At 36.0% G+C, this 25,144-nt stretch overlaps 7 protein-coding genes and 1 long non-coding RNA gene across 11 annotated transcripts in view; 6 read left to right on the forward strand and 2 right to left on the reverse strand.

The window, feature by feature from the left end:
* Positions 1-23: 23 nt before the first annotated feature.
* LOC105314584 (major facilitator superfamily domain-containing protein 1-like) lies at positions 24-1,025 on the forward strand. The gene has a single exon (XM_011408840.1). The coding sequence runs from the start codon at positions 24-26 to the stop codon at positions 1,023-1,025; it is 1,002 nt and encodes a 333-aa protein (XP_011407142.1).
* Positions 1,026-1,297: 272 nt separating this feature from the next.
* LOC100631836 (major facilitator superfamily domain-containing protein 1-like) lies at positions 1,298-2,482 on the forward strand. Its single transcript, XM_003390121.2, has one exon. The coding sequence runs from the start codon at positions 1,298-1,300 to the stop codon at positions 2,480-2,482; it is 1,185 nt and encodes a 394-aa protein (XP_003390169.2).
* Positions 2,483-2,602: 120 nt separating this feature from the next.
* Positions 2,603-18,932, reverse strand: LOC100631962 (NADPH-dependent diflavin oxidoreductase 1-like). The gene is made up of 16 exons (XM_020003053.1): positions 18,731-18,932; positions 18,505-18,680; positions 18,102-18,200; positions 17,759-17,860; positions 17,659-17,711; positions 16,908-17,022; positions 16,646-16,770; positions 16,201-16,424; positions 16,028-16,135; positions 15,786-15,857; positions 5,205-5,242; positions 5,076-5,161; positions 4,874-4,945; positions 4,599-4,720; positions 4,092-4,186; positions 2,603-2,923 (listed from the first exon to the last, which is right to left on the reverse strand). Exons 1-16 carry the CDS (start codon positions 18,926-18,928, stop codon positions 2,782-2,784), a joined length of 1,827 nt encoding a protein of 608 aa, XP_019858612.1. The 5' UTR covers positions 18,929-18,932; the 3' UTR covers positions 2,603-2,781.
* Positions 5,262-6,705, forward strand: LOC109586836 (uncharacterized). Its single transcript, XM_020003061.1, has 3 exons — positions 5,262-5,704; positions 5,753-5,838; positions 5,887-6,705. The coding sequence occupies exons 1-3, from the start codon at positions 5,488-5,490 to the stop codon at positions 6,580-6,582; spliced, it is 999 nt and encodes a 332-aa protein (XP_019858620.1). The 5' UTR covers positions 5,262-5,487; the 3' UTR covers positions 6,583-6,705.
* LOC100631711 (UPF0184 protein C9orf16-like) lies at positions 18,897-19,328 on the forward strand. Its single transcript, XM_003390120.3, has 2 exons — positions 18,897-18,994; positions 19,042-19,328. The coding sequence occupies exons 1-2, from the start codon at positions 18,946-18,948 to the stop codon at positions 19,227-19,229; spliced, it is 237 nt and encodes a 78-aa protein (XP_003390168.1). The 5' UTR covers positions 18,897-18,945; the 3' UTR covers positions 19,230-19,328.
* The window catches only part of LOC109586835 (uncharacterized), an 11,067-nt gene continuing 5,240 nt past the window's right edge, over positions 19,318-25,144 (forward strand). For 2 of the 3 annotated variants that reach the window (XM_020003059.1, XM_020003060.1), the window contains exons 1-4: positions 19,318-19,807; positions 19,863-19,906; positions 19,966-20,040; positions 20,083-20,158. In XM_020003059.1, coding sequence (XP_019858618.1) covers positions 19,327-19,807; positions 19,863-19,906; positions 19,966-20,040; positions 20,083-20,158 — 676 coding nt within the window. In that variant the 5' untranslated portion in view covers positions 19,318-19,326. Of the gene's footprint in view, positions 19,808-19,862; positions 19,907-19,965; positions 20,041-20,082; positions 20,635-20,692; positions 20,898-25,144 lie in introns of those variants that run through there. The other variant, XM_020003058.1, reaches the window with a different exon arrangement.
* LOC100632088 (TNF receptor-associated factor 2-like) lies at positions 20,950-23,376 on the reverse strand. Of its 2 annotated transcripts, XM_020003054.1 has the most exons (9): positions 23,179-23,376; positions 23,071-23,119; positions 22,872-22,976; positions 22,596-22,760; positions 22,475-22,546; positions 22,349-22,411; positions 21,539-22,235; positions 21,139-21,358; positions 20,950-21,065 (listed from the first exon to the last, which is right to left on the reverse strand). In XM_020003054.1, the coding sequence occupies exons 1-9, from the start codon at positions 23,319-23,321 to the stop codon at positions 20,957-20,959; spliced, it is 1,623 nt and encodes a 540-aa protein (XP_019858613.1). In that variant the 5' UTR covers positions 23,322-23,376; the 3' UTR covers positions 20,950-20,956. The 2 variants fall into 2 exon arrangements, with proteins under 2 accessions (XP_019858613.1, XP_019858615.1); XM_020003056.1 differs by having other exon boundaries at positions 21,037-21,358; positions 23,179-23,375.
* Positions 23,496-24,816, forward strand: LOC109586837 (uncharacterized). The gene is made up of 3 exons (XR_002187240.1): positions 23,496-23,677; positions 23,809-23,913; positions 24,532-24,816. It is a non-coding gene; the product is annotated as an uncharacterized LOC109586837 (long non-coding RNA).

Here is a 25,144-nt window from a genome sequence, read left to right on the forward strand (position 1 = left end):
GGAATATTCAATAATATTTCATTATGCTGGCTGGACGTTTCGTTGTCGGATTTAGTACTAACTTAGTCATAGTAATTGATCATGCTTTCAAACCAATTTGGTTCAAAGAGGACCTGCCACTTGCTATTGCAATTGATATTGGATTCAGCAGAACTGGAGGAGCATTAGCTATACTTCTTCCTCAGTTAATATACGACAGTCTCTCAATATTTCATAGTCCTACTTTTAGACTGGGTGCCTCACTGCTCACTGCTGCTGGATTCATGATAATTGGATTAATATTTGCTTTAATAGTATTTTTTATGGACTTCTTACGGGAAAAAACAGCAACAAAGGTATCTAAGCCTGAGCCAGTATCTATTTTAAACCATTTTAAACAATTCCCCCTTAAATTCTGGCTGATTATGGCTGTTAATGTTACCTATCTTCCTCTCATGTATACTGTTGTTGGGATTGCACAGGTTTTCTTTATACAAAAGTATGGCCTTTCAACGGATATGGCTAACTTAGCCAATGGCCTTCTGTTTGGTAGTGCAGTCATACTCATACCAATTGCCGGATATTTGATTAGTAAAATTGGCTTCCACTTGTATTGGCTGCTAACAGCTCTTGTTACAACTACTCTACCACCTTTGCTCATTTTCGCGTTCAGCAATGAAGAGAGTTACCTTCCATTTGTAGCAGCAGTATTCTATTCTCTTTCATATACTCTTTGTGGACCGTCATTCATAGCTATGATTCCTCTCATAGTAGAAAAGAGATACTTAGGAACAGCATATGGGATTCAGAGAGGTTCTTATAGTGCTACCTACTCATTGATGTCATACATTGCTGGTCTGATAGTTGATACTATTGGTTACTTTGTCTTGCAAAGTTTCTTCATACACATTATTCTCCTTTGCATTGATTTCACATTGATCATGGTGTTTCTTGATGCTGCCTCTGATAATCCAATACTTAATGTACCAGCATCATGGCTCCGTCGAAAATATGGTCAAATAAAAGACAAAAAATCATCACAATGATCTCATGCAACTTTGAATTAATGCTATACCTAACATTAATAGTGTATGTAAAGTTATAATTGTTCCAAGTTCTTATAAAATTTGTGTAGTTATTAAAAAATTATAATAAGCCTTAGTTGACACCCACGCAATGACACCATTCAATAATGCATGAAAGATGCAGCAACTGGAGGTACAGGTATCTCTTTCTTTTCTTTCTCTCCTCTGTACGCCTTTTGGCAAATTATTGCCTTGAGCTACCCAGTGGGATAGAAGACACCATTATTAAAGTGATGGGAGTCACTACTGCTGAGTATGCTCTACTCTTTTCTGTTTCTGCCTGGTCTAGTACATTTTTGGGCATAGTTGGAGGTGTACTAATAGACAAGTTAGTGGGATTGAGACTGGGACTACTCATTGTTGTCAGTTCTATACTAATGGGTCAGATTGTATGGAGTCTAGGAGGAATATTTAATAATTATTTCATAATGCTGGCTGGACGCTTCTTTATTGGAATCGGTAATGACTTAGTCTTAGTAATCGATAATGCTTTTAAAGCAATTTGGTTCAAAGAGGACCTATCACTAGCTATTGCAATTGATATTGGATTTGGTAGAATAGGAGGAACATTAGCTATACTTCTTCCTCAGTTAATATATGACAGTCTCTCAGTATTTGATAGTCCTACTTTTAGACTGGGTGTCTCACTACTCACTGCTGCTGGATTCATGATAATTGGACTAATATTCACTATAATAATATTTCTTATGGACTATTTTAAAGAAAAATCAACCATTAAATCGTCAAATCCTGCACCAACACATGTTTGTGGCATTACAAAAATTTTTACGCATTTTCCCCCGTCATTCTGGTTGGCTGTTGGTGTCTATGTCACCTATGTTCCTACCATATATTCTTTTGTTGGAATCGGACAGGGTTTCTTTATACAAAAGTATGGCCTTTCAATGCAAATGGCTAACTTAGCCAATAGCCTTTTGTATGGGAGTGGAGTCATACTCATACCATTTGTTGGATTCCTAATGAATAGAACTGGCTTTCATTTGTATTGGCTGCTAACAGCTCTCATTACAACTACTCTACCACCGTACTTCATTTTTATGTTCAGTAAAGGAGAGAGCTACATTCCACTCATAGCAGGACCATTCTATTCTCTTTCATATACTCTTTGTGGGCCATCCTTTGTGGTACTGATTCCTCTCATAATAGACAAAAAATATCTGGCTACAGCATACGGGATTCAAAACAGTTCTTTTAATGCTACCTACTCACTGCTAACATACATTACTGGTCTGATAATTGATACTGTTGGTTACTTTGTCTTGCAAGGTTTCTTTATGCACATTATTATTCTGTGCATTGATTTTACACTGATCATGGTCTTTCTTGATGCTGCTTCTGATAATCCAAAACTTAATATACCAGCATTGTGGCTACGTAACATCAAAGACAGAAAATAATCACCCTAATCTAAATTAGATTTAATGTCATGCACATTTTATTTTTTATATTGTTCATAATTATTATGTCACTAAAAATTTCAAAAGCATATTACTTGATTGCACGATATACGGCCAAAATTAATCTTTCACAGCCAAAAAAGTTTTGATTGAACCACAAAATTAAAAATGCCAACAACTATAATCACCTCACAGGAAATTTGCAACCGCGTAGTGCAGACTACAAATAGTATACACATACTTATTTACACATTTACATCATATATACTCATTTACACATTGCTGTCTGGCATGATGATTCAAGCCCACGTCTCTAGCTGGAGTCGTTTATGAGCTTCCATTGATTTTATGTATTCTTCAGCATCCAGTTTATGGTTGCTACATTCCGTAATGAGTTCTTTAAGTGCATCAATAACATCAATAGGCATCCTCTTAGCAGATCTATCAAGGGAAAGAGAGAGAGACAAAGTCAAATTTAAAAAATAGGTTCCATAGTCGTTAAAAGTAGTCTTAGTGCTGGCCCACATATCGAAAACGGTAACAATTTCCTTGGGGCAAAATATTATGTACTACAGTGCATGGCATTTAAATTTTCTAAATGCTTTAATGTGTATCTAAAAAATTATTTGTCAGAAACAGCTCGAACTTTTAATGTAGCATAAGAACGTCAATATGTATCAGAAAATGCAATAAAAAATTGGGGGTTAATTTGGAGCCAATTTTTGGAAAAAACCATGGGCTATATAGTACAGGGCATTTTTCAGATTTTGGCATACTTTTAAAAATGGCCATAACTTGAAAAAATTAAGTCGAAATCGGCTCAAACTTTCTACATAGCATAAGGACATCAATATGTATCAGAAAATGTAATAAAAATTGGGGGTCAATTTGGAGCCAATTTATGGAAAAAACCATGGGCTATAGTACAGGGATTTTTTTTTAAATGGCATATTTTAAAAAATGGCCATAACTTGAAAAATTAAGTTGAAATCGGCTTAAACTTTCTACATAGCATAAGGACATCAATATGTATCAGAAAATGTAATAAAAATTGGAAGTCATTTCAGAGCCAATTTTTGGAAAAAACCATGGGCTATAGTACAGGGATTTTTTTAGAAAATGGCTGATTTTAAAAAATGGTCATAACTTGAAAAAATTAAGTCGGAATTGGCTCAAACTTTTAAGGACATCAATATGTATCAGAAAATGGAATAAAAATTGGGGGTCATTTCGGAGCTAATTTTTGGAAAAAACCATGGGCTATATAGTACAGGGCATTTTTCAGATTTTGGTATATTTTTAAAAGTGGCAATAACTCAGTAAAATCAAGTTGGAATCAGCTCAAACTTTTCACATACCATAAGGACATCAATATGTATCAGAAAATGGAATAAAAATTGGGGGTCATTTCGGAGCTAATTTTTGGAAAAAACCATGGGCTATAGTACAGGGCATTTTTCAGATTTTGGTATATTTTTAAAAGTGGCAATAACTCAGTAAAATGAAGTCAGAATCGGCTCAAACTTTTCACATAGCATAAGGACATCAATATGTATCAGAAAATGTAATAAAAATTGGGCGTGATTTTGGAGCTACAATAACAGCTTACCCAGCAATGAAGACATAGGCATTATGTCTCTCAAGCCAGTCCCACACAAGCTCCTTCTGCTCTTTGATCTTATCCTGAACATATACTTTCATTTCCTATAACCATAACATAATGTACTACATCATTCGAAACATGAACTCCTTCATTGATAGTAAAACATACTACATAGAGGAAGAGGGTATACCCCATAAGGTACAATACAGAGTAGATGTAAATAAACCCTATACACATAAACTTTCTATCAACAATCTATGTGTACCCTGTATATTCACATGTACTGTACTATGCATTACTATTCCTAATATGCTTGAGTAATGTACACATACATGCACACTAATTATAAGCAAAGTAATGCTACCGCAAATGAGCAATAATTTAATTAGTAGAAGCCAAAAAATCACTTACAATAACATAAAGGTTAATTAAGTATAGTCTAATTTTGAAGCTTTATACTAGTATCAAGGAAACTATAGTACAATTATATAAGTAATACTGAGTCTTGCTTACTTGATCTCTTGAGAAAGCAGTGAATATTAGGAGTTTATTTGAAGCAGCTAATGACTCCCATTCACTTCTAAAGAAATAATCAGCTCTCTCTGAGCGACAACCAAAAAACAACATTAAATGACCTGCGTGTAATAATAAATTGAGAAAGGAGAGAGTGAGTCAAAGAACAACATATTATAGAGACATGATTAATGGAGGAAGTGTAAGAGAGAAAGAACTAGGAGCAAAAGTGAGTGAGCAGACATTTTGTCTTTGTATTGTCATAAAGAACTTACAAGGCTGGCCAGGTACAACAGATGAGCTGGATTTCTCATTAATGAATGATCTAAAGGGAGCACAACCAGTCCCTAATACATAAAAAGTGAAATCATTACCATTTGGCATAAAAATTAAAATTCGATGAATGTATACTACTGGTGCAATATAAATATACACAGTTACACATATCAATATGTATCTATTGGAATATTCATATACCAGGTCCAATCATAATGATATGTCCAGATGAAGGAAAAGAGAACGTTCCCTTGCTTAGCCAGACGGATAAATAGTGCTGTTCTCTGCTAATTGGACACAATTTAAAACTAATTGAGCATTAGCTCTTACCAAGGATCCAGTGATGCCAGCCAGGTAGTGCAAACACCCTAACAAAAAAACAAGACAAAAAACTTTGCGTTATAGCCAATTAACTAATTTCTGAAAATGCACTGTACTATTGTTTTGTTTACATAACTCATAGTGTCATTCTTCTAATTGCGAGGATACTATTGCAACTAGTGACAAAGGGGTGGGGGCAAGACTACAATTTTAATAAATTTTAAATATTACTACAGTATTACAATGATAAACTAATAGTTGGCAAGGTCAGTAAACTTGGTAAACAAAGGCTATGTTGCTGTTGCTGATGATCCTGATCTTTTCTAATAGTACGGCCAGTGGATCTTATTGTATGTCTACTGACTGTACTAATCAAGGTACCTCTGGGTCCTTATTATATCTAAGAGTCTGTTGTGTTATTGATAACTTGGGAAGGAGTGTTACTATCAAAGGGAATGGCATCAATAGATACATTCTCTGTCCAAGAGTACAACCAAAGTCTTGTCCAGGTATACAGCTATTGTGTAGCAATCCATAAAACATCTTATGACAATTAGAAAGAGATTGCTTGAGCTGGTTTAATAAAGGCAATACTACTACTGGTACTTATACTATATATCCTGATGGAGAGTCTCAAGTTGAGGTATAATAGATATAATTATACATTTTCTATCCTTGATATACTATACAGGTATACTGTGATATGAATGGTATCAATTGTGATGGAGAAGGTGGTTGGACTAGAGTAGGATATCTTAATATGACCCAGTCTGGTGCTACCTGTCCTACTGGACTAACACAAAAGAATTTCAATAACATTGATCACCCACTGTGTGGCAGAGCAGGTTATGGCTGTGCTTCAGCTAGCTTCTCATCTAACAGGCTAACATACAATAAAGTCTGTGGACAAGTTAGAGGGTATCAATTTTATCACATCGACGCATTCTACAGTTTAAGTAATATAAACAGTCCTTATGTCGATGGTGTATCCATTACTCATGGAAGTAATCCTCGCAAACATATCTGGACGTATGCAGGAGGCTACAAAGAAAACCAATTAGACTATGATGGCTGTCCATGCAACACTGGATTCGATGGCTCTAGAAATCCTGCAGCAACATTCATTGGGTCTCATTATTACTGTGAGTCTGGAGTAAAATCAAATCAGTCAGTCTCTGGTGATCTCTATGCTACTGATCCATTGTGGGATGGACAGCAATGTGATGGCCCAGAGTCTACCTGCTGTCCAGCTAACTCTAAGATGCCTTGGTTCTATCGCTCACTGGATACACAAACCACTGATGATATTGAGTTGAGAGTCTGCAGTAATGTTTATCATACTGGAGAAGACACTCCAGTTGATATAATAGAGTTTTACATTAAATGATGATTATAATAATGTGTTGTATAACAGAGTGTGTATGTGTGTTGTGTGATGTACATGCCATAAATTATACGTATTGGTTTGACATGTAAATTAAAAAGAAGTTATGCATCTATAGTGTAAAAACGACCCCAGCAATATAATAATAATAATAATAATAATAATAATAATAATAATAATAATAATAATAATAATAATAATAATAAATAATTATCATGCCATGTAAATACCATGTAAACAAGTGTGGGAGACATCAGATGAGTAATCAATGTATACCCAAACATCAATAGAACATGGAAAAACAAATTGACATGGTACATGCTAATTACATGATGCAAACTACAAAGAAGTTACCACTAGTTGCAGCAGCCAAGTCTTACAATTAATCAACATTAGTCTACTTCCTCCCAAACCCAAATATCCATCATGCCAGGAATACATGTACATGCATATACAATCCGTATGTTCATTATTATTGCTATACTGATGGTCATGGTGTTTGCTTGCTAGTAGTGATGAGTCTATACTCCCATGTTAATAAGGTCCCCTATTAGTCACACAAGCTAGTTCAATAGAAGCCTCTAGGGATCGAGGAAGACTCAAGAGTAATACTATCATTACTGTTGAGCTAAAATCAATTATATCAACAATTCTTCCAAGACCTAGTAGTGATGTAATGATGTGGTTATCCTGTTCCTTACTACCATAGGCAAGTGTGGCTGACTCGCTGGCTTCTTTGTTTGGCTAAAATCTCATTCTTTTCATCAAAAATAAAAAATAAAGTATAAAAACACATACTGATATACTGTACAGGCATACTGCAGTGTGAATGATGCCAATTGTAATGGAGAATGTGGTTGGAATACAGAACTAAGTTAAATGGTCATTTTAGATATTATTAGCACACACTTGGCAGGGAGTGGATGGTTGAATTGTATCAAGGACATAAAGTTTGCAAACACAGTAATAAATATAGATATCAGTTGTTATTTTATCAATGTTCACACTCATATGAAGAGTTTAAGCTGTTTTCAAACTTTAAAATATTATTATTATTATTATTACTATTACAAATTTTTAAAAATTATTATTATTATTGTAAATAAAAACAACCACAACAACAATAACAAAAAAGGGGAGAAAGGGAGAGCCCTAAAAAATAAAAAACAAAACTCCAAAAATTAAAAAGATAAAATGTAATTATTGTGAACAAATCACACACAATCAGTCTTCATCACTGTTGATAAGGCTTTCACGATAAGCAGAGAAGTCTTCAGGTTTCCGATTCATAGTGGAGAGATGAACAGTATTATGTGTAACTTGATCCTGAACCAACCTATAATGTCCACTAACTGTAATGGTATCAACTCTCTCGGCCTCCTTATCAGAATCGAATCTTGATTTCATTCTTTTTACAATTTTATACTGAATGCTACGAGTGCATTGGAGTTTCCACACATTCACAAAAACCCCATTGCAAACATAGTACAAGACAGGTAGGATTACCAAGACGTAGACCAAAAAAGTAATGTAGCTACTTTTGTGCATAACTATAGCAGAAGGGTCAATTCTTTCCCCAACTAACAGGAAAAGAGCAAATAGATCTATTATTATCAGCGTGTCAGTGATATTGAGGGACTTATAGGCGTAAGGATGGAAAACAAACTGAACGATAGATACTGCTAGAAGCATTGTAAACACCAGGTCTTGAGTTTCAGTAAAGTTTAAAAAAATTATTGAGACAATCCAGGAGCCGAAATAAACAGAGGAACACCATCGCCATTTGTCTCTAAAAGAAGAGTGGAACACATCAAGTATTGGTTTAATGCGTACAGTGTTGAATTTCCTTGATAGGAATGGTGAGACTGCCATAAAAACAATGATAGCTATGACAATAATGAGGAGTGGAATGGCTATGAGCCACACTAGGGCATAATAAGAGGAAATGCGAATGTTTGGATCAACAAGAAACTGATAGCTATCACCAATTTTAATTGGTAGCAAAATCATAATGCTTGTACTAGCTATAGACCAGAAAGTAACCAAAGCTAAGAGGGAGAGGGTCTGTATTGGATTAGGTATCAGGTCCACTTTGCTTAGACATTTTGGACAAGAATTTGCCATGATAACTATAGTAATGATCATGCAAATGATGACCAGTGGCCCAATGTAGTTAAATAGCTGTTGTCCCACTCCGGTAGTTGCAGGGGTACAGGCTGGTATGTACCCTAAAATACTGTTATCAAGAATAATGAGAGAAAGAAAAGACATGAGAACTTCTATAGGCTCAAATTCTTCGACAATCCCAAATTGTATCAGCCGTCCATAAGCAACAAACAAAATGGCACCAAAACTAAATCCTAATGTTAAAGAGCCCTTACATTTTATTGTATACATCCAAAAGAATCCAATTAATACATTAAGTACTATAGCCAATAGTAACAGGCCTAATACATTCCCCCAGCAATTCCCAATGTCTTCAACGCACTGTACTCCAAGATAGCTGAACTTGTAGCCATCTTTACATTCCCTGCACATGATCCCACCTCTATTAAAAAGGCATTGTTCATTAGATGTTAGAGGGAGCTTAAACAAGTTGCTGTTTCGCAGTGGGCACTTGTCTCCAAACTTGCAATAAGGATAGTAGCAAGGCTCAATGATCGTTTGCCCATCGTGACTCCCATACCAATAGTTGTAGCGTATACAAGCTATACCCTCATCCAGTGAGTACTGATAGAAAGAAGAGTCGCAATCATCACAGCCACGACACATCCTCTCCGTCTCGTTAAATGTAAAACCAAGCGAACAGTTTAGCAACATAACTGATACAATCGATTGAGATGAGTCACAAAATGATTGCAATTTGAGATCAATGCTAGTGTCACTGTGTGTTATGTTAATATCAGTCTTGATCTTGAGATCAGTCGTAATTGTATGATTCCCTTGAGGTATGACCACTTTGGATGACCCAGAAAGTGATACCAACTCAGGAGGACAAGAATTGATCTTGTTATCAGCAGAGCATGTTATATACATTGTTGCTTGACACACACCAATACTGATGGCTTGAAACTTAATACTTTGTCCTGGGAATACTGTCAAATGGGAAGTTCCACTTTGTATAGGACCTATATCAATTTTTGAATAAATTGTTTCGTAGTTCTTTCCAGAATTGCACATTTCAATGCCTGCAGGAGGGATGGATCCAAAATCAATCAATATGTTATTGCCTTTGTTGAGAGCATAATTGCCTTTGTAGACAATGTCAATGGTTTGGAATGTTGAGATGTAGTGTTCTATAAAACTGCATGGGACATCACTAGCTATATACATCCTCACATAAATGGCGCCTCCTAAAACAGCCGAATTATTTTCAAAGTATAACAATGCATTTTGGGAAGAATCTGTATTGAAAATGGATCCTTCGTCAAAGAATATTCCACCTCCGTACCTAGCAGTGTTGTTTGTTATCTGCATATCTAAACCTTTGTAAAAGTTCATGTATGAAAAGGTCAGTTTGATTGGGGTTCCAATGTTGTTTGATATATTTATATGACTCACAAAATTCACATAAACGTGTTCCAAATTTATAAGAGCAGCATCAGAAAATGGCTCATTTTGAATGAAAGATATGTTAATACCACTTAGAGTGACTTTAGAAGTGCGTGTGAGAAGAACTTGACCATAGGCTTTGTAGAAAGAGTTGTTTAGGATGGTGGTTAGACATCCAGTGCAAATTAAACCAAGTGCAGTTCCATTGTAGCGATAAAAAGAGGAGTCCCGTATAGATACAGGGTGCATGAAACTACTTGATTCCAGTATAATCAATATCAGGTGATTATTTATAAATAGGTATTGATCGTGAAATGTGACGTTGGAAAACACAATATCACTGCTTCGGGATAAAATTGTGACAATGGTTTCATAAAACAGCTTAGTGAAAGCAAATTCACTTGATAATACTCTAATCCTGGAGTCAACTTCTGTAGTATTTACATACAGGCTTGCTGAGAGTATAAAACTTGATGAGTTAAATTTAAAAGAAATACCTACCCCCCAAAAAATTGAGTCTTGAATGAGGGCTGAAGATCCTGAGCCATTTAGAATAATAACTACACTACCAGTAGGACCGCTTTGGCTGCCATAAATAGCCCTGATTTCAGGTTGAAATAATGTATTTACAACACTAGTTCTTGTCAGGGAGACAGAATTAGCATGGATTAGCAGTACAGCTGACTTTATGTAGCTATCAGAAAAAGAACAATTGGATACAACAACACTATAAGCACTTATCGACCAATCGCTGCTCTCTGTTACCGTGGATTCAATAATCGTTACATTTGTGAAATTGGCAAGGATTACAGATGCATTTAAAATAGACTTTGTCGCTGTGACAGAAAAGTTAAAAGCCAGGTTAGAAATGATTAGAGCTGCTTCATTAGACTCCAGTTGTATGGCAGGAGACAGTGCAGTATCAGTGGATATAGTTGGCTTACTCACTCCATCCCCTTCTCCACACAATATGAGACAAGAGAAGTCTATACCAAATGATACTGCAAGTGTTGAAGTCAAAACCAGATCACTTGATACTAATACTATCCACGTTGTATTAGTAGCACTAGCCTCAGCTAGTAAATTTATTTGATTTAAAGTATAATGGAGAGACTTACAGCTCTTCCTATCATCAGTAATACAAGAAGGCTCATCAGCTCCATTGATACCAACACTAACAGTATTTACTGCATCTCTCACACAAGTAGAGCCTGCTTCTCCTTCTATCAAGGACTGACATTGTGAAGAAACAGGTAATAGAGAAGCACCCAAGAAGACAAGAACAAAGAGAAGCTCCTTCATATCTACGTAATTCTAGGTACAGGAATACAGTTATTACAAGAAGAGTATGGGCATTGAAACAGTTGTTACAACCAGACAATGCTTGCTACAACTGATTCCCATTCATCACAAGCAAATGTTCATGAATCAGCTAATTGGAGTGTGTAAGCATTATAAACTATACTTCACTGCTGTTTCATTTTATAAGCATAAAGAGGTATATTGATGCAAAGAAATTTAGCTTTTATAAATGATAGTTTTCACTAATTATCAAATAATTATTTCACACAAGAGTCAATGGATCTAGCATAAAAATTATTTGTAAACAACTGACACTGACACAACTGTCAATCTGTTCAGACTCGAGTACTGTCAATAAGGCTCTCACGATAAGCAGAGAAGTCTTCAGGTTTCCTATTCATAGTGGAGAGATTAACAGTAGTACGTGTAACTTGATCCTGAGTCAACCTATAATGTCCACTAACTGTAATGTTGTCAATTCTCTCAGCCTCTTTATCAGAATCAGATCTTGACTTCATTTTTTTAACAATTTTATGCCATATGTTACGGGTGCATTGGAGTTTCCACGAATTGACCATAACCCCATTGAAAACGTAGTACAAGACAGGTAGGATTACCAAGACGTAGACCAAAAAAGTAATGTAGCTACTTTTGTGCATAGCTATAGAAGAAGGGTCAATTCTTTCCCCAACTAACAGGACAAGAGTAAATAGATCTATTATTATCAGTGTGTCTGTGATATTGAGGGACTTATAGGCGTAAGGATGGAAAACAAACTGAAAAACAGAGACTGCTAGTAGTATTGTAAATGCCAGGTCTTGAGTTTCAGTAAAGTTAAACAAAAAAATCGAGATGATCCAGGTGCCAAAATAAACGGAGGAATACCAACGCCATTTGTCTTTAAAAGAAGAGTGGAACACATCAAGTATTGGTTTAATGCGTACAGTGTTGAATTTCCTTGATAGGAATGGTGAGATTGCCATAAAAACAATGATAGCTATGACAATAATGAGGAGTGGAATGGCTATGAGCCACGCTAGAGTGTAATAGGAGGAAATTTGAATGTTTGGATCAATAAGAAACCGATAGCTATCACCAATTTTAATCGGTAGCAAAATCATAATGCTTGTACTAGCTATAGACCAGAAAGTAACCAAAGCTAAGAGGGAGAGGGTCTGTATTGGATTAGGTATCAGGTCCACTTTGCTTAGACATTTTGGACAAGAATTTGCTATGATAACTATAGTAATGATCATGCAAATGATGACCAGTGGCCCAATGTAGTTATATAGCTGTTGTTCCACGCCGGTAGTTGCAGGAGTACAGGCTGGTATGTACCCTAAAATACTGTTATCTAGAATAATGAGAGAAAGAAAAGACATGAGAACTTCTATAGGTTCGAATTCTTTGACAATTCCAAATTGTATCAGCCGTCCATAAGCAACAAACAAAATGGCACCGAAACTGAATCCTAATGTTAAAGAGCCCCTACATTTTATTGCATACATCCAAAAAAATCCAATTAATACATTAAGTACTATAGCCAATAGTAACAGGCCTAATACATTCCCTGAGCAATTCCCACTGTCTTCAACACACTGTACTCCAAGATAGCTGAACTTGTAGCCATCTTTACATTGCCTGCACATAATCCCACCTCTATTAAAAAGGCATTGTTCGTTAGATGTTAGAGGGAGCTTAAACAAGTTGCTGTTTCGCAGTGGGCAGTTGTCTCCAAACTTGCAATAAGGATAGAAGCAAGGCTCAATGATCGTTTGCCCATCGTGACTCCCGTACCAATAGTTGTAGCGTATACAAGCTATACCCTCGTCCAGTGAGAACTGATAGAAAGTAGAGTCGCAATCATCACAGCCACGACACATCCTCTCCGTCTCGTTAAATGTAAAACCAAGCGAACAGTTTAGTAGCGTAACTGATACAGTTGATTGAGACGAGTCACAAAAAGATTGGAATTTGAGATCAATGCTAGTGTCACTCCGTGTCACGTTAATATCAGTCTTGATCTTGAGATCAGTTGTGATTGTATGATTCCCCTCTAGTATGACCACTTTGGATGATCCAGAGAGTGATATCAGCTCAGGAGGACAAGAATTGATCTTGTTATCAGCAGAGCATGTTATATACATTGTTGCTTGACACAGACTAATACTGATGGCTTGAAACTTAATACTTTGTCCAGGAAACACTGTCAAATGGGAAGTTCCACTTTGTATAGGGGCTATATCAATTTTTGAATAAATTGTTTCGTAGTTCTTTCCAGAGCTGCACATTTCAATGCCGGCAGGAGGAACAGATCCAAAATCAATCAATATGTCGTTGCCTTTGTTGAGAGCATAATTGCCTTTGTAGACAATGTTTATGGTTTGGAATGTTGAGGTATATTGTTTTATGAAGCTGCATGAGACATTACCAGCTATATACATCCTCACGTAAATGGCGCCTCCAAGAACTGCCGAATTATTTTCAAAGTGTAGCAAAGCGTTTGGGGAAGAATTTGTATCAAAAATGGATCCTTCATCAAAGATTAATCCACCTCCAAACCTAGCAGTATTGTTCATTATCTGCACATCTGAGCCTTCATGAAAGTTCATGTACGAATAGGTGAGTCTAATTGGGGTCCCAATGTTGTTTAATATATTTATATGACCCACAAAATTCACATTAACGTACTCCAAATTTATAAGAGCAGCATCAGAGAATGGCTCGTTTTGAATTAAAGATATATTAATACCACTCAGAGTGACTGTAGAACTGCGTGTGAGAAAAACTTGACCATAAGCTTTGTAGAAAGAGTTGTTTAGGATGGTGGCTTGACATCCAGCGCAAATTAAACCAAGTGTAGTTCCATTGTAGTGATAAAAAGAGGAGTCCCGTATAAATACAGGGTGTATGAAACTACTTGATTCCAATATGATCAATATCAGGTGATTATTTATAAATAGGTATTGATCGTGAAACGTGACGTTGGAAAACACGATGTTGCTGCTTCGGGATAGAACTGTAACGATGGTATTAAAAAACAGTTGAGTGAAAGCAAATTCACTTGATAATACCCTGATCCTGGAGTCAACTTCTGGAGCATATACATATAGACTTGCTGAGGAAATAAAACTTGATAAATTAGATTTAAAAGAAGCGTCTACCCCCCAAAAAATCAAGTCTTGGATGAGGGCTGAAGATCCTAAGCCATTCAGAATAATAACTACACTACCAGCAAAAGCACCACGGCTACCATAAATAGCACTAATTTTAGGTTGAAATAATGTATTTACAACACTGACACTTGTCAATGAGACAGAATTAGCATGTATTAGTAGTACAGCTGACTGAATGCAGCTATCAGAAAAAGAACTATCAGATACAACAACACTATAAGCACTTATCAACCAATCACTGCTCCCTGTTACTGTGGATTCGATAATCGCTATGTTTGTGAAATTGGCAAGGATTACAGACGTATTTGCAATAGACTTTGTTGCTGTGACAGAAAAGTTAAAAGCCAGGTTAGAAATGATTAGAGCTGCTTCATTAGACTCCAGGTGTATGGCAGGAGACAGTGCAGTATCAGTGGATATTGTTGGTTTACTCACTCCAGCTCCTTCTCCACACAATATGAGACAAGAGAAGTCTATACCAAATGATACTGCAAGTGTTGATGTCAAGATAAGATCACTTGATACTAATACCATCCATGTTGTATTGGTAGCACTAGCCTCAGCTAGTAAATTTATTTGATTCAAAGTATAATGGAGAGACTTACAGCTCTTCCCATCATCAGTAATACAAGAAGGCTCATCAGCTCCATTAATACCAGTACTAACAGTATTTACTGCATCTCTCATGCAACTAGAGCCTGCTTCTCCTTCTATCAAGGACTGACATTGTGAAGAAACAGGTAATAGAGAAGCACCCAAGAAGACAAGAACAAAGAGAAGCTCCTTCATATCTGATTGTAGTGCAGTTTGGAACAACTGTTACAAGAAAAGTGGGCATGAAAACAGTTGATACAAGTACAACCTGGCAATCCTTGTTACAACTGATGCATATCAATCACAAGCAAATGTTAATGAATCAGCTAATTGGAGTGTGCAAGCATTAATATAGACTATACTTCACTGCTGCTTTATTTTATAAGCATAAAGAGGTCTATTGATGCAAAGGATTTTAGTTTCATAGTTATAAATGATAGTTTTCACTAACTACCAAATAATTAAGAATCAATAAATCCAACAAAAAATCTATTCGCAAACAGCTGTTATTGGCCAAAATAAACCCTTATGTGACTTATCCATTTACAATTGGATGTATTTATAGAATCTTAAAGAACTTACCTTTCTAGGATGAAAGAGTTTAGTTTTATACTCAACAACTGCCACCAAAATTTGAACATGTTGAGGATTAGTCTAAAAGGAAGCACTCAAATAATTAATGATTATTTACATTTTAAACAAGTAATGTTAATCTCACAAATTATAGTCCTTTTACTATGATTAAAATATCGAAAATGAATAATGAAAACTTTTCTTAGCTGCTTTATGCACAATTACTATTATTTCATGAATGAGTGGCTCACTGTTGCTGATGAAGCAATAGAGAATGCTCTCGGTTGCAATACAGGAAGTAAGTCTAAGAGATAAGAGACTGGGATCTTAGTAGCAGTCAAAGGAAAATCAATTAATACCTGTAAAATAAATATAAAAAGATAGAATATACCGTACATACAGTATATAATATAGACGCCATTACTTCAATAATTGTTCTCCTTGGTCTGTTACAATAAGAATACAGCTCTTCCTGTCCTTCTGGAGTAACAAACTCTTCAAGTTTCTCTTTCTCTAACTCGTTCATGGCAAACCATGACAATATCTCAAAGAATGAGCGTCTAGGTACAGACTGGATGTCCCAGTAGCATCTCAGCAGTGTCCTTAGAGTGCAAGGAGAGGAGAGTCTCTGGGGGACTGAGATACCTTCTATAAAGAGTAAATACGATTACTTCGTATAATGCTTGAATTGTTTATAAAGCTGCAAAGAGATACATTTATTTCCTAGCTATCAAATGCAGTTAAATTAGGGCATCAATGATTAGAGATACAGTAAAATCATTATCATTATTATTAACATTATCATCATCATCATTATTATTATTAATTTCATACACCTCAGGTTATTAATCTATGCATCACATACATACCTTCATTTGATGTTATATTCAAGGAGAGATCAGCAAGATGAGTCATCTCCGTCACTTGAAGGAACCTCTCGACTGACTCTGAAGTATTCTCTGGAACTATCATGAGCACATCACCAGGGGAGTAGCTGTGAAAGAAAGAACGAGAGAGAAGGGAGAGGAGAAAGAGGAACAAAGAAATGGACAAATGCAAAAAAGAGTTACAACTGCATACAATCTAGATATAGGTCAAAGGTATTCTATTCTGTGTAGCAGAGAAGCTTACTGTGGGAAAGATCCTTCAAGTGTTATTAGTCTCACATCTTGGAAATGTGATGAAGGAGTAAGACGAGAATTGTCCAACAGTAGAGCAGGCATTGCTTGAGAAGGAGGCTTCAAGGCTAAAGAATTTGAAATAAATCAAGTGAATAAGAGAATTTATTAGTATACAAGATAATTCTAATACACATTTTGGATGTGAGTGTCCTATTTGAGCTGGTTCTGATCAAAATTGATTTTTTCATGAATTTTCTAACTTGCTCCAAAATTTGACAAAATTAATGACCATGGGCTATTATAGTACAGGGTATTTCATGAAAAATGACTAGGAAAGGATTCTTCATTTTTTGTAATTTTTCCTGATACATATAGTCATATACAAGTTCTTATGTTGTATAGCAAGTTTGAGCTGATTCCGATCAAAATCAATTTTTTTTACAAAATTTTTAAAGTTACTCAAAAATCGAGCCAAAGTCCCTGTACTATAGTACAGGGTCTTTAGCCAAATTTTGCCAAAAATGACTAGGAGAGAATTTTCCATTTTTATAATTTTTTATGATACATATACATGTTCTTATGTTGTGCAGCAAGTTTGAACTGATTCAGATCAAAATTGGATTTTTTACGAATTTTTAAAGTTGCTCCAAAAACTATGACCAATGACCATGAGCTATAATACACAGTAGTACAGGGTATTTTACAAAAAAGGCTACTTCCATTCTTATTAATCCTTTCAATACAGTATAAACAGAGCCTACCAGTATTTGATACCGGAGCAGAATAAGCATTAATATTAAATCTTGATGGCAACCTACGGAAGAACGAATGATGAGTTTATATCACATAATGACTATATACCTTTCCTTATATGGTAGTACGGATAAACCAGGTGGGAGAGGATATAGGGTGTCTAGTTTAGTCCATAAATCAACCAACCATGGATCTATTACTGCATCAGGACTATAATATAACATGCAATGATGATAATAACAATAAAAATTAAAATAATAATAATAACAGTATTTTTTGTCATTACGTATTATAACAAAGTAAAGCAAAAATTAAACTAAGTTATAATGATAATGAAGTTACAAAATATAAATTTAATAATAATAATAATGAACAATAATCTGGTACATGTTCTTCTCTATGCCATTGGCAAAATTTTTACCATTAAACTTTAAACCATATAGTTTCTTACCCTAAATCATGTTGATCGTCACCATAAACAGGAGGAAGGAGGAATGATGCACCTAACTGACCCAAACGGCGATACAGCTTCTTTGCAATAAAATTAAACCTGTAATGGTAGCAAAACACAGTTCACCCCAATGCTTAATTTATAATCAAACAAAATTAACTTTAGCATCAATACAACAACCATTGGACTATTGCCAAGCACATAACTAGACACTGTACTGTCTACATGCATCAAGAATATATAAAAGCCCTAAAACCAAGATCATAAATAGCTTACCTGCAGTTAATATATAATTACATGTAGATCTACAATTCTACATCATTAAAATTTTCCACAGATAATTTATAACTATATGTAGAAGTTTTCTTCCCTCCCTCTCTCCTCCTCACTCTCCTGTCATTACTTTAAATAAGATGAGTCTCCCAGTCCTACTACAGCAGTTTGGAGGTGCAATAAAGAGTCTGCTGGAAGGTTCCGCCTCAGTAAAAACCTCCAGAACTGTTTCATGTTATCAGGAGGATCCCCTTGGCCAGTTGTAGCACACACAAAGACACAGACAGGAGTGTTTATCAATCCAGACTGCATTAAAAGATGCGGAATAAATCAAGAGAATTTACTAGTTTGGAGACCTTATCATACTCATCCAGGGCATAAATTTGAACATGGAACCTTCGCCTCCTTCCCTCGCGCTCAATTCTCTCGGCCACGTCTTGAGCCGTCCCTGTTTGACTTCCATAAAGAACCAGTAACTCTCTCTTCTTGCCTGAGCTAGCCATGTGTATTAAGGCGGGGCTAAAATGAGCCACGCCCAACGAAACCCCGCCCATTTTATTGCATATACAAAATGAATGGTAGTGAGAATTATGAAGAAGAGGCTGAAAATTTCGTTGAAGGTTTGTGTGCACTGTCTCCCTTTCTTATTTCCCTCTTTTAAAAACAGAGTATGATCTGCTGGACAAGCAGCTAGACTCTCTGGACTCTGCCCTGACTGTGTTGGAGGAGAGAAGAGATCACCTTCATGAAGAGATTAAGAAATTAGTGGAAGAAGCCAAAGAGGCTAGACTAGAGCAAGAGAAGGAGCAAGGAAAGGCTAGTGAAGAGTCTGAATCTAAGCCAAAAGACTCATAACAGAATAGCAGAGCTTAATAATTGATCTATTATACCTACTGTGTGTGTCAAGTGTACAAATTCATTGTCAGATTTGTAGTCTATTCATATTTGGTGCATGTGTGCATATTATACAGCTACACCCATATTTTCACGAGCTACGCCCTCTTTTGCAGACATGTCCTCTGGCCTCATCCATTCTTACGATTTCAAGCTCCTCTTTGAGAGTTTAGCTGGAGCTAATGGCCGTGTACCGCTTGAGACACTGAGCAAGCATTGGCCTGATGATGCTAGCTTACCACCACATCTTCCTAGAGGCTGCATAGCTTACTGGAGAGCAGCAGCATCTCAAGATGGCTCACTAACCTGGAAAGGGTTCAGCAGTGGGCTGGTGGAAGCTTTCAAAGCAGACAAGCGTCGTTTGAGTGGTGGCAGTGCCAAAAAGGAAGGAATTACGCCTATTTCTTCTACTACTGAAGACATTGAGAAGGAGCTGGGGAGTTGTTCCAAGGAGAGTATAGCCAATGCACTCACAAGGACTACAAGAGAAGTGTACAAGTCTCAGAAATCAATCAATACATTTACTAGCCCAAGAAAAGGTAATTATAGTATCTTAGGTTATGATGTAGACTGTATCTCTATCTCATTTTATAGTGGAGAACAATGCAACAGCTACTGCTACTACTGGAGATCATTCTGTATGTTCATGCATGATTGATGTGCTAAAATTTTATTGTTTTATGTTTACACATTTTAGACTTCAAATCAAGCACGAGAAAGTGTGATCTTGCAGCAACTTGAAGAGCTGCTAAGAGATAAACTGAAAGAAAAGGTAAAGGAAAAAATAATAATGATAGTTTTTATAACTTTATAGTCAACCACTACTGGTGGAGGCATGGTAGATGAAGTACTTCAACAACTCCGGAGTTTATTGCATCCAACTAGCAAAGGAGGGATGAAAACTGCACATGATCATGCTTATCTTACTGCTACTAATCCTTATGCTACTATAAGAAGAGGAAGCACAACTGGAAAGGGAAGCAACAAATCTTCACGTCATTCTGTTACCGAGCAGACCCTGACTAGCTATCCTGTGAATCGCAGCATCTCAATGCCTGGCTCAAGACCTTTAAACATGCTTCCCGAGCCTCCTCCACCATATTCTGTATCAGCTCCAACTCATGATAGATCAATGCAGTATTCGGCATCAATGATGAATCTTAATCCCAAACCACAACCTCCTCCAGTACTGAGCCCAACACATGCAAACAGTACCAGACAGCTACTCCATGCATGGAAGGAAGCTAGTACTGACCACACTCCATCAACTCATAATAAATCTAATTCTAAGAAGACTCCTTCAGCTATGCGACAGTATGTTAGCTCACCTGACCTCTCTCCTCAAGAACATCAATACACATCAGAAGTAAAACCATTCAACTCCACAAGACTAACATTGAATGTTTTCTCTCGCCTTCTTTTAGGAACTAAGACAAGCTGAAATGTATGGTACTATCACTCGTCGTAGGAGCACTAAGAGATCTTTGTCATACCACCAGGAGGGGACAGTGCATGCTAACACATTAACTGAGCCTCCTTTGTCTTCCTCTCGTCAGCCTACTGCAGCACTGACGATCCCACAAAACAGAAAACCTTCAAAATGAGATGACCCAAGTCTGCATCCAAACATAAGCCAAATTAATAGCATTCTCATAACTTGTGTATTATAGTGTACTATTTATTAACTTTTAAGAACATTTTAATGATGAATTATCTCCAAAATGTGCATATACAGACAGAGGCCTAACTGGTATGCTAGACATACCAATATCTTGTTGGTCTGCTTTAGGTAGCAACCTAAAAAAATTTTTTGCAAAAATCATTTTAGGGGTGAAAAATCCTAGTAGTATCAACAATTGCTTTAACATACATAACGTCTTCTTTTACGTATGATTCATTGTCGAGGATTTTTAACTCGGCAAATTTTGGACACCCAGATGCAATGTTCATGTCTGATTTTGGTCTCTGGAAGCTACTTGAGCTAGGAGACGGCTTGAAGGTTTGCACAATGTGCCTCTTGTGGTCTTGATCCACCATGATTAAAGACACTTTGAAATCAAAAGGCCACTTCAATAATGGGTCATATTCACCTATAGAGTGTAAACGTGACAGTCAGACAAATTCATCCAATGGAAAATTGTCTGAAGCTAATATTCATACAATGCAAAACAATAAAAAATGAATCCTCCTTTTAATGAATAATGTATATTTAGTTTACTCTTTCTACTTAAAAGTATTTTTAAACCTAGAAACCAAGTTATGGTTCTTACCTTTCATCAAGACAAAAAATATGGATAGATGAGTATTATATCCGATTCCATCTCCATTAAGATAGGCACGAATACACATCTTATAACCATTTCGTCCAGTGTAGAAAGGTGGACTATAGATTGATGTAATTTTCCCCTCAATTGCATCTCTTTTCCTTCGTTTGACATCAGGTATGCGCCACAAGAATGAGCCATTGTAGGTAGAAGCAAGAGAAGCTTGTAATTGTAACTCCAGTTCTGATAGATGAACTTTCAACATCCCAGACGTCCTTTCTTGCTCTGCTAATTTGTGCTCGATTGATCCTCCCATTTTGCTATCACTTGTTGACATGTCGTCATAGCCCTGGTTAAGAGGGCGGTAGCTTGCTCCAGATTCAACCTTACTAACTCTTTCAGCTAGTTTTGTAACTTCTCCTTGTAATTCTATTATGATTCGGTTTGAAGGTTCTCCTTTAAGACGTTCCTCGAGTTGTTTCACTTGTTTTGTTAGTGAGGAACTCTCGTTAATCATTTTATCCTTGAATTTAGAATTACTTTCATCAATCTCTGTAAGCTCTTTTTTAATATCCTTCAGTGCTACATTAAAATGTGTCTCCAATCTCTTCATAGCCAGTCCAAGCATTTGGAGATGCATGAAGACTTGATCATTTTCCAAATGACTTATAGGATTTGGGTGCTTTGATAAACTTTTGTGTATCTGTATTGAAATAATTAAAAATAGCACAGTAATTAGATAGGCATGGTATTTTCCCAGGGAAATTCCCCACACACACTCAATGAATGTTGTTATTAGTATCACTAGCTAGTTACCTGTTGTTGACATCCAGAGCAAGACAATTGTTCTCTGCAGTTAAGTAACATGTGACTAACCATCTAATAATAATATGATGATAGATGAGATCATTGTTCCATTTGGTATATAAAGCACAAACTCACTTCACTTCTAGGCATTTCAGTGTGACAATGACCACAAGTATAAGGAGCATTAGGACAGTTCAAAAGGTGATCCTTAACATGTAAATTATAAAATCAATATATCCATGTTATATCTTCTTACATCATAGTCTCCAGCTAATAATTCACTTCTGCAATATTGACATCGGACTTGTCGAAACGGACACTCTTCTTTTTCATGTTTTCTCAATTTTCCAAGAGGAATTCTCTTACCACAGCCAAGAGGACACCTCATGGTCTTATACTCACAGATAGCTTTGTGATCATGCTGGGAGGGAACAAAAAACCATTATTGCAGCTGTCCTAACTGCTAACCACAATCTGTAAGCTGTACTCATAAAGCCCACCCTTTGGTTAACATCTCAATATGGCTACCAACCTCATGGTCTTTAAGCTTTCCAGTCCAATCACAACCATTCTCATAGTTTTCACATAAAACTGGGAGCCTATCTATCTCTCTTCTAACAGCAATATCAGGGTGTATCTGTAAACAATAATTAGTATATTTATATGTGAATAATGGGTAGACACTGCTTTTACACACAACTATAATGGACAAAAAAGAGATGCAGACTTACTTCTTCCTTTGGATTAATCCCCAATTTTTGAGCTTTTGAACTAGAGGAACTATATGAGAGATAAACCCCATGATAACACACCCCTTTGACAGGCATTATGTATCATACATTGCTTCTTCCCAACAGCTCTTACAAAACCTTTGACCATCTTCATTTTGTATAGCGTCTTTTAGTATCAGTTCACATGAGGAGCACTGGAGGGACTCTATCCGGGCGTACTCACCATTAATCTTCAAGTCATAGCCCGGCATCACAAAACCAAGTCCAAGTCCTGGTCCCTTCTCTTATCAAAACCATAAAAAAAGCGGGTTGTGCAGTACAAATCACATTATCACAGTGCTGGTCTGTGGCTGCCCGTATACTATGCGCCGATACATGTACATCATGATATGTTCCCGGTACATATCTATGGTAAAATTAAAATCATTGCACATGTTTCGTCAGCACAGCACTGAATTAAATTAAAAATGGCTACTGGATATAGCATAATATGGACCACCCACAAATCCTCTGTCAAACATTGTCACAGATTTTTGTTCACTAGTTGTTCAGTGTTTGGTCTGAGTGACCTTTTTAGAAAAGTTGTCTTTGGGAATGAAAATGAAAGGTAACCTTAATAATAATAATTATATAATTAGTGTTATCATGCATAATTTTGTTAATTAATGCATTGGTTGCTTATTATAATGAATATGTACAAGTTATTGTTCATCATGCTATATCATGTCTTCATTTTAGTCTATTGCCCAACAAGACGATAACTCCTAAAGAGCCCAAACTCCGTCCATTAATGACGATTGGACTAGAAATAGGATTGATCATAATTTGGAGATGAAGAGCAAAGTAAGTTATGGTGTACAATAATACTTTTACAAATTAATATTAAAAATATTCCAAGACTTTAATTGTAAAACAATAGCTATGTAAACAATATCAATATGTGAATGTAATTTATACGTCAATATATACACCATATGTGAATGTGTAGCTGAATATTTTAATTCCAAACAAGGTATAACACAATAATAACATGCCAAAATTGAGTATATTATTAAATTCCGTTACATTGCTATAAGGAAAATTGAATTTGCAGTATAATAATTACTGAACATTTGCTTGCTCAATTTATAATAATAAATGGATTTTGCTGGCAAGATGTTTTAAGATAGCTATGTTTTCATTTCTAATGTTTTGGTTATACTAAAAACCTCAAACTGAAGGCTTCTTATGGGATATAATTTGGGACTGGATTTGTTTTTTGAGCTTCTAATTAAATTTCTTTATGATACTTTATCAATAACTTGCTAAATGCACATCATGCATACACAGGAAAACAGTCACTAATTATAATTATTTTTGTATTCATCAGTAGCCCATACATATATGTACATAATAATAATTTTATATGCTCATGTCTTACAATTTTATTTAACTATTTTTTATTTAATCTTTTATCATTAGATCCTTTACGAGTGTGAGAAGCAGTTCCAGCGACAGGTACCCAGTAATGCCCTAAAAGGCATATCAACTCTCGGGGACATTGTGTCATTCTTTCACACTCCTCCTGCCCCTCCCCTGGCCTTCTCCTCCCTGATCTCAGAGACCAATCAAAGCTGCCACAGAATCTTTCAGTTGAACTGCCAAGCCAAGCAAAGCCCAGAGAGAGGGTTCCATTTCAGAACTATGACAATCCTAAACACTCTCACTTTCCTAATAAGAAAGAACTCCAGAAGCAGTACCAGGCAAGATACAAAGGGAAAGGTGGGAAGAAGTAGATTAATAGTCTTGTACACTATTCAATGATATCCCATTGTGTATAATAATAATATTGATATTATATTGAAATAAAATATCAGTAACTCTGTAGAAATAAGAGTTATTGATTTAAAATAACAATAATTAGAATTTGCACCCTTTAACACTGAATAGTGCTACATTGTTGAGACTAGAAGCACTTGTATCAACTCGTAGCACAATACACAATACTGGTGCATCCAAACTTATTATTATTACACACTATTCAATAAAACTACACAATACTTGGTACTATTTACAACTATCCATTCACTGTCCA

This window comes from Amphimedon queenslandica, unplaced genomic scaffold (genome assembly GCF_000090795.2).
Source record: "Amphimedon queenslandica unplaced genomic scaffold, v1.1 AMPQUscaffold_12768, whole genome shotgun sequence".
In the NCBI taxonomy this organism is placed as follows: domain Eukaryota; kingdom Metazoa; phylum Porifera; class Demospongiae; order Haplosclerida; family Niphatidae; genus Amphimedon; species Amphimedon queenslandica.

Excerpts from the sequence above, each read along its gene's own strand:
- LOC100631711 (XM_003390120.3), top strand. The coding sequence starts at position 18,946 with ATGAATGGTAGTGAGAATTATGAAGAAGAGGCTGAAAATTTCGTTGAA. Across the intron at positions 18,995-19,041 it reads GGCTGAAAATTTCGTTGAAG|AGTATGATCTGCTGGACAAG; the intron begins GTTTGTGTGCAC and ends TTTTAAAAACAG.
- LOC105314584 (XM_011408840.1), top strand. The coding sequence starts at position 24 with ATGCTGGCTGGACGTTTCGTTGTCGGATTTAGTACTAACTTAGTCATA.
- LOC109586836 (XM_020003061.1), top strand. The coding sequence starts at position 5,488 with ATGTTGCTGTTGCTGATGATCCTGATCTTTTCTAATAGTACGGCCAGT. Across the intron at positions 5,705-5,752 it reads ACAACCAAAGTCTTGTCCAG|AAAGAGATTGCTTGAGCTGG; the intron begins GTATACAGCTAT and ends TATGACAATTAG. Across the intron at positions 5,839-5,886 it reads ATGGAGAGTCTCAAGTTGAG|GTATACTGTGATATGAATGG; the intron begins GTATAATAGATA and ends TATACTATACAG.
- LOC100631962 (XM_020003053.1), bottom strand. The coding sequence starts at position 18,928 with ATGGGCGGGGTTTCGTTGGGCGTGGCTCATTTTAGCCCCGCCTTAATA. Across the intron at positions 5,243-15,785 it reads AACTCTTTCATCCTAGAAAG|GGTGTTTGCACTACCTGGCT; the intron begins GTAAGTTCTTTA and ends TTTTTTTGTTAG. Across the intron at positions 4,187-4,598 it reads CTGCTTTCTCAAGAGATCAA|GAAATGAAAGTATATGTTCA; the intron begins GTAAGCAAGACT and ends TTATGGTTATAG.
- LOC100631836 (XM_003390121.2), top strand. The coding sequence starts at position 1,298 with ATGGGAGTCACTACTGCTGAGTATGCTCTACTCTTTTCTGTTTCTGCC.
- LOC100632088 (XM_020003054.1), bottom strand. The coding sequence starts at position 23,321 with ATGCCGGGCTATGACTTGAAGATTAATGGTGAGTACGCCCGGATAGAG. Across the intron at positions 22,412-22,474 it reads CTGAAATGCCTAGAAGTGAA|ATGGTTAGTCACATGTTACT; the intron begins GTGAGTTTGTGC and ends TATTATTATTAG. Across the intron at positions 21,359-21,538 it reads ATTTTTTGTCTTGATGAAAG|GTGAATATGACCCATTATTG; the intron begins GTAAGAACCATA and ends TACACTCTATAG.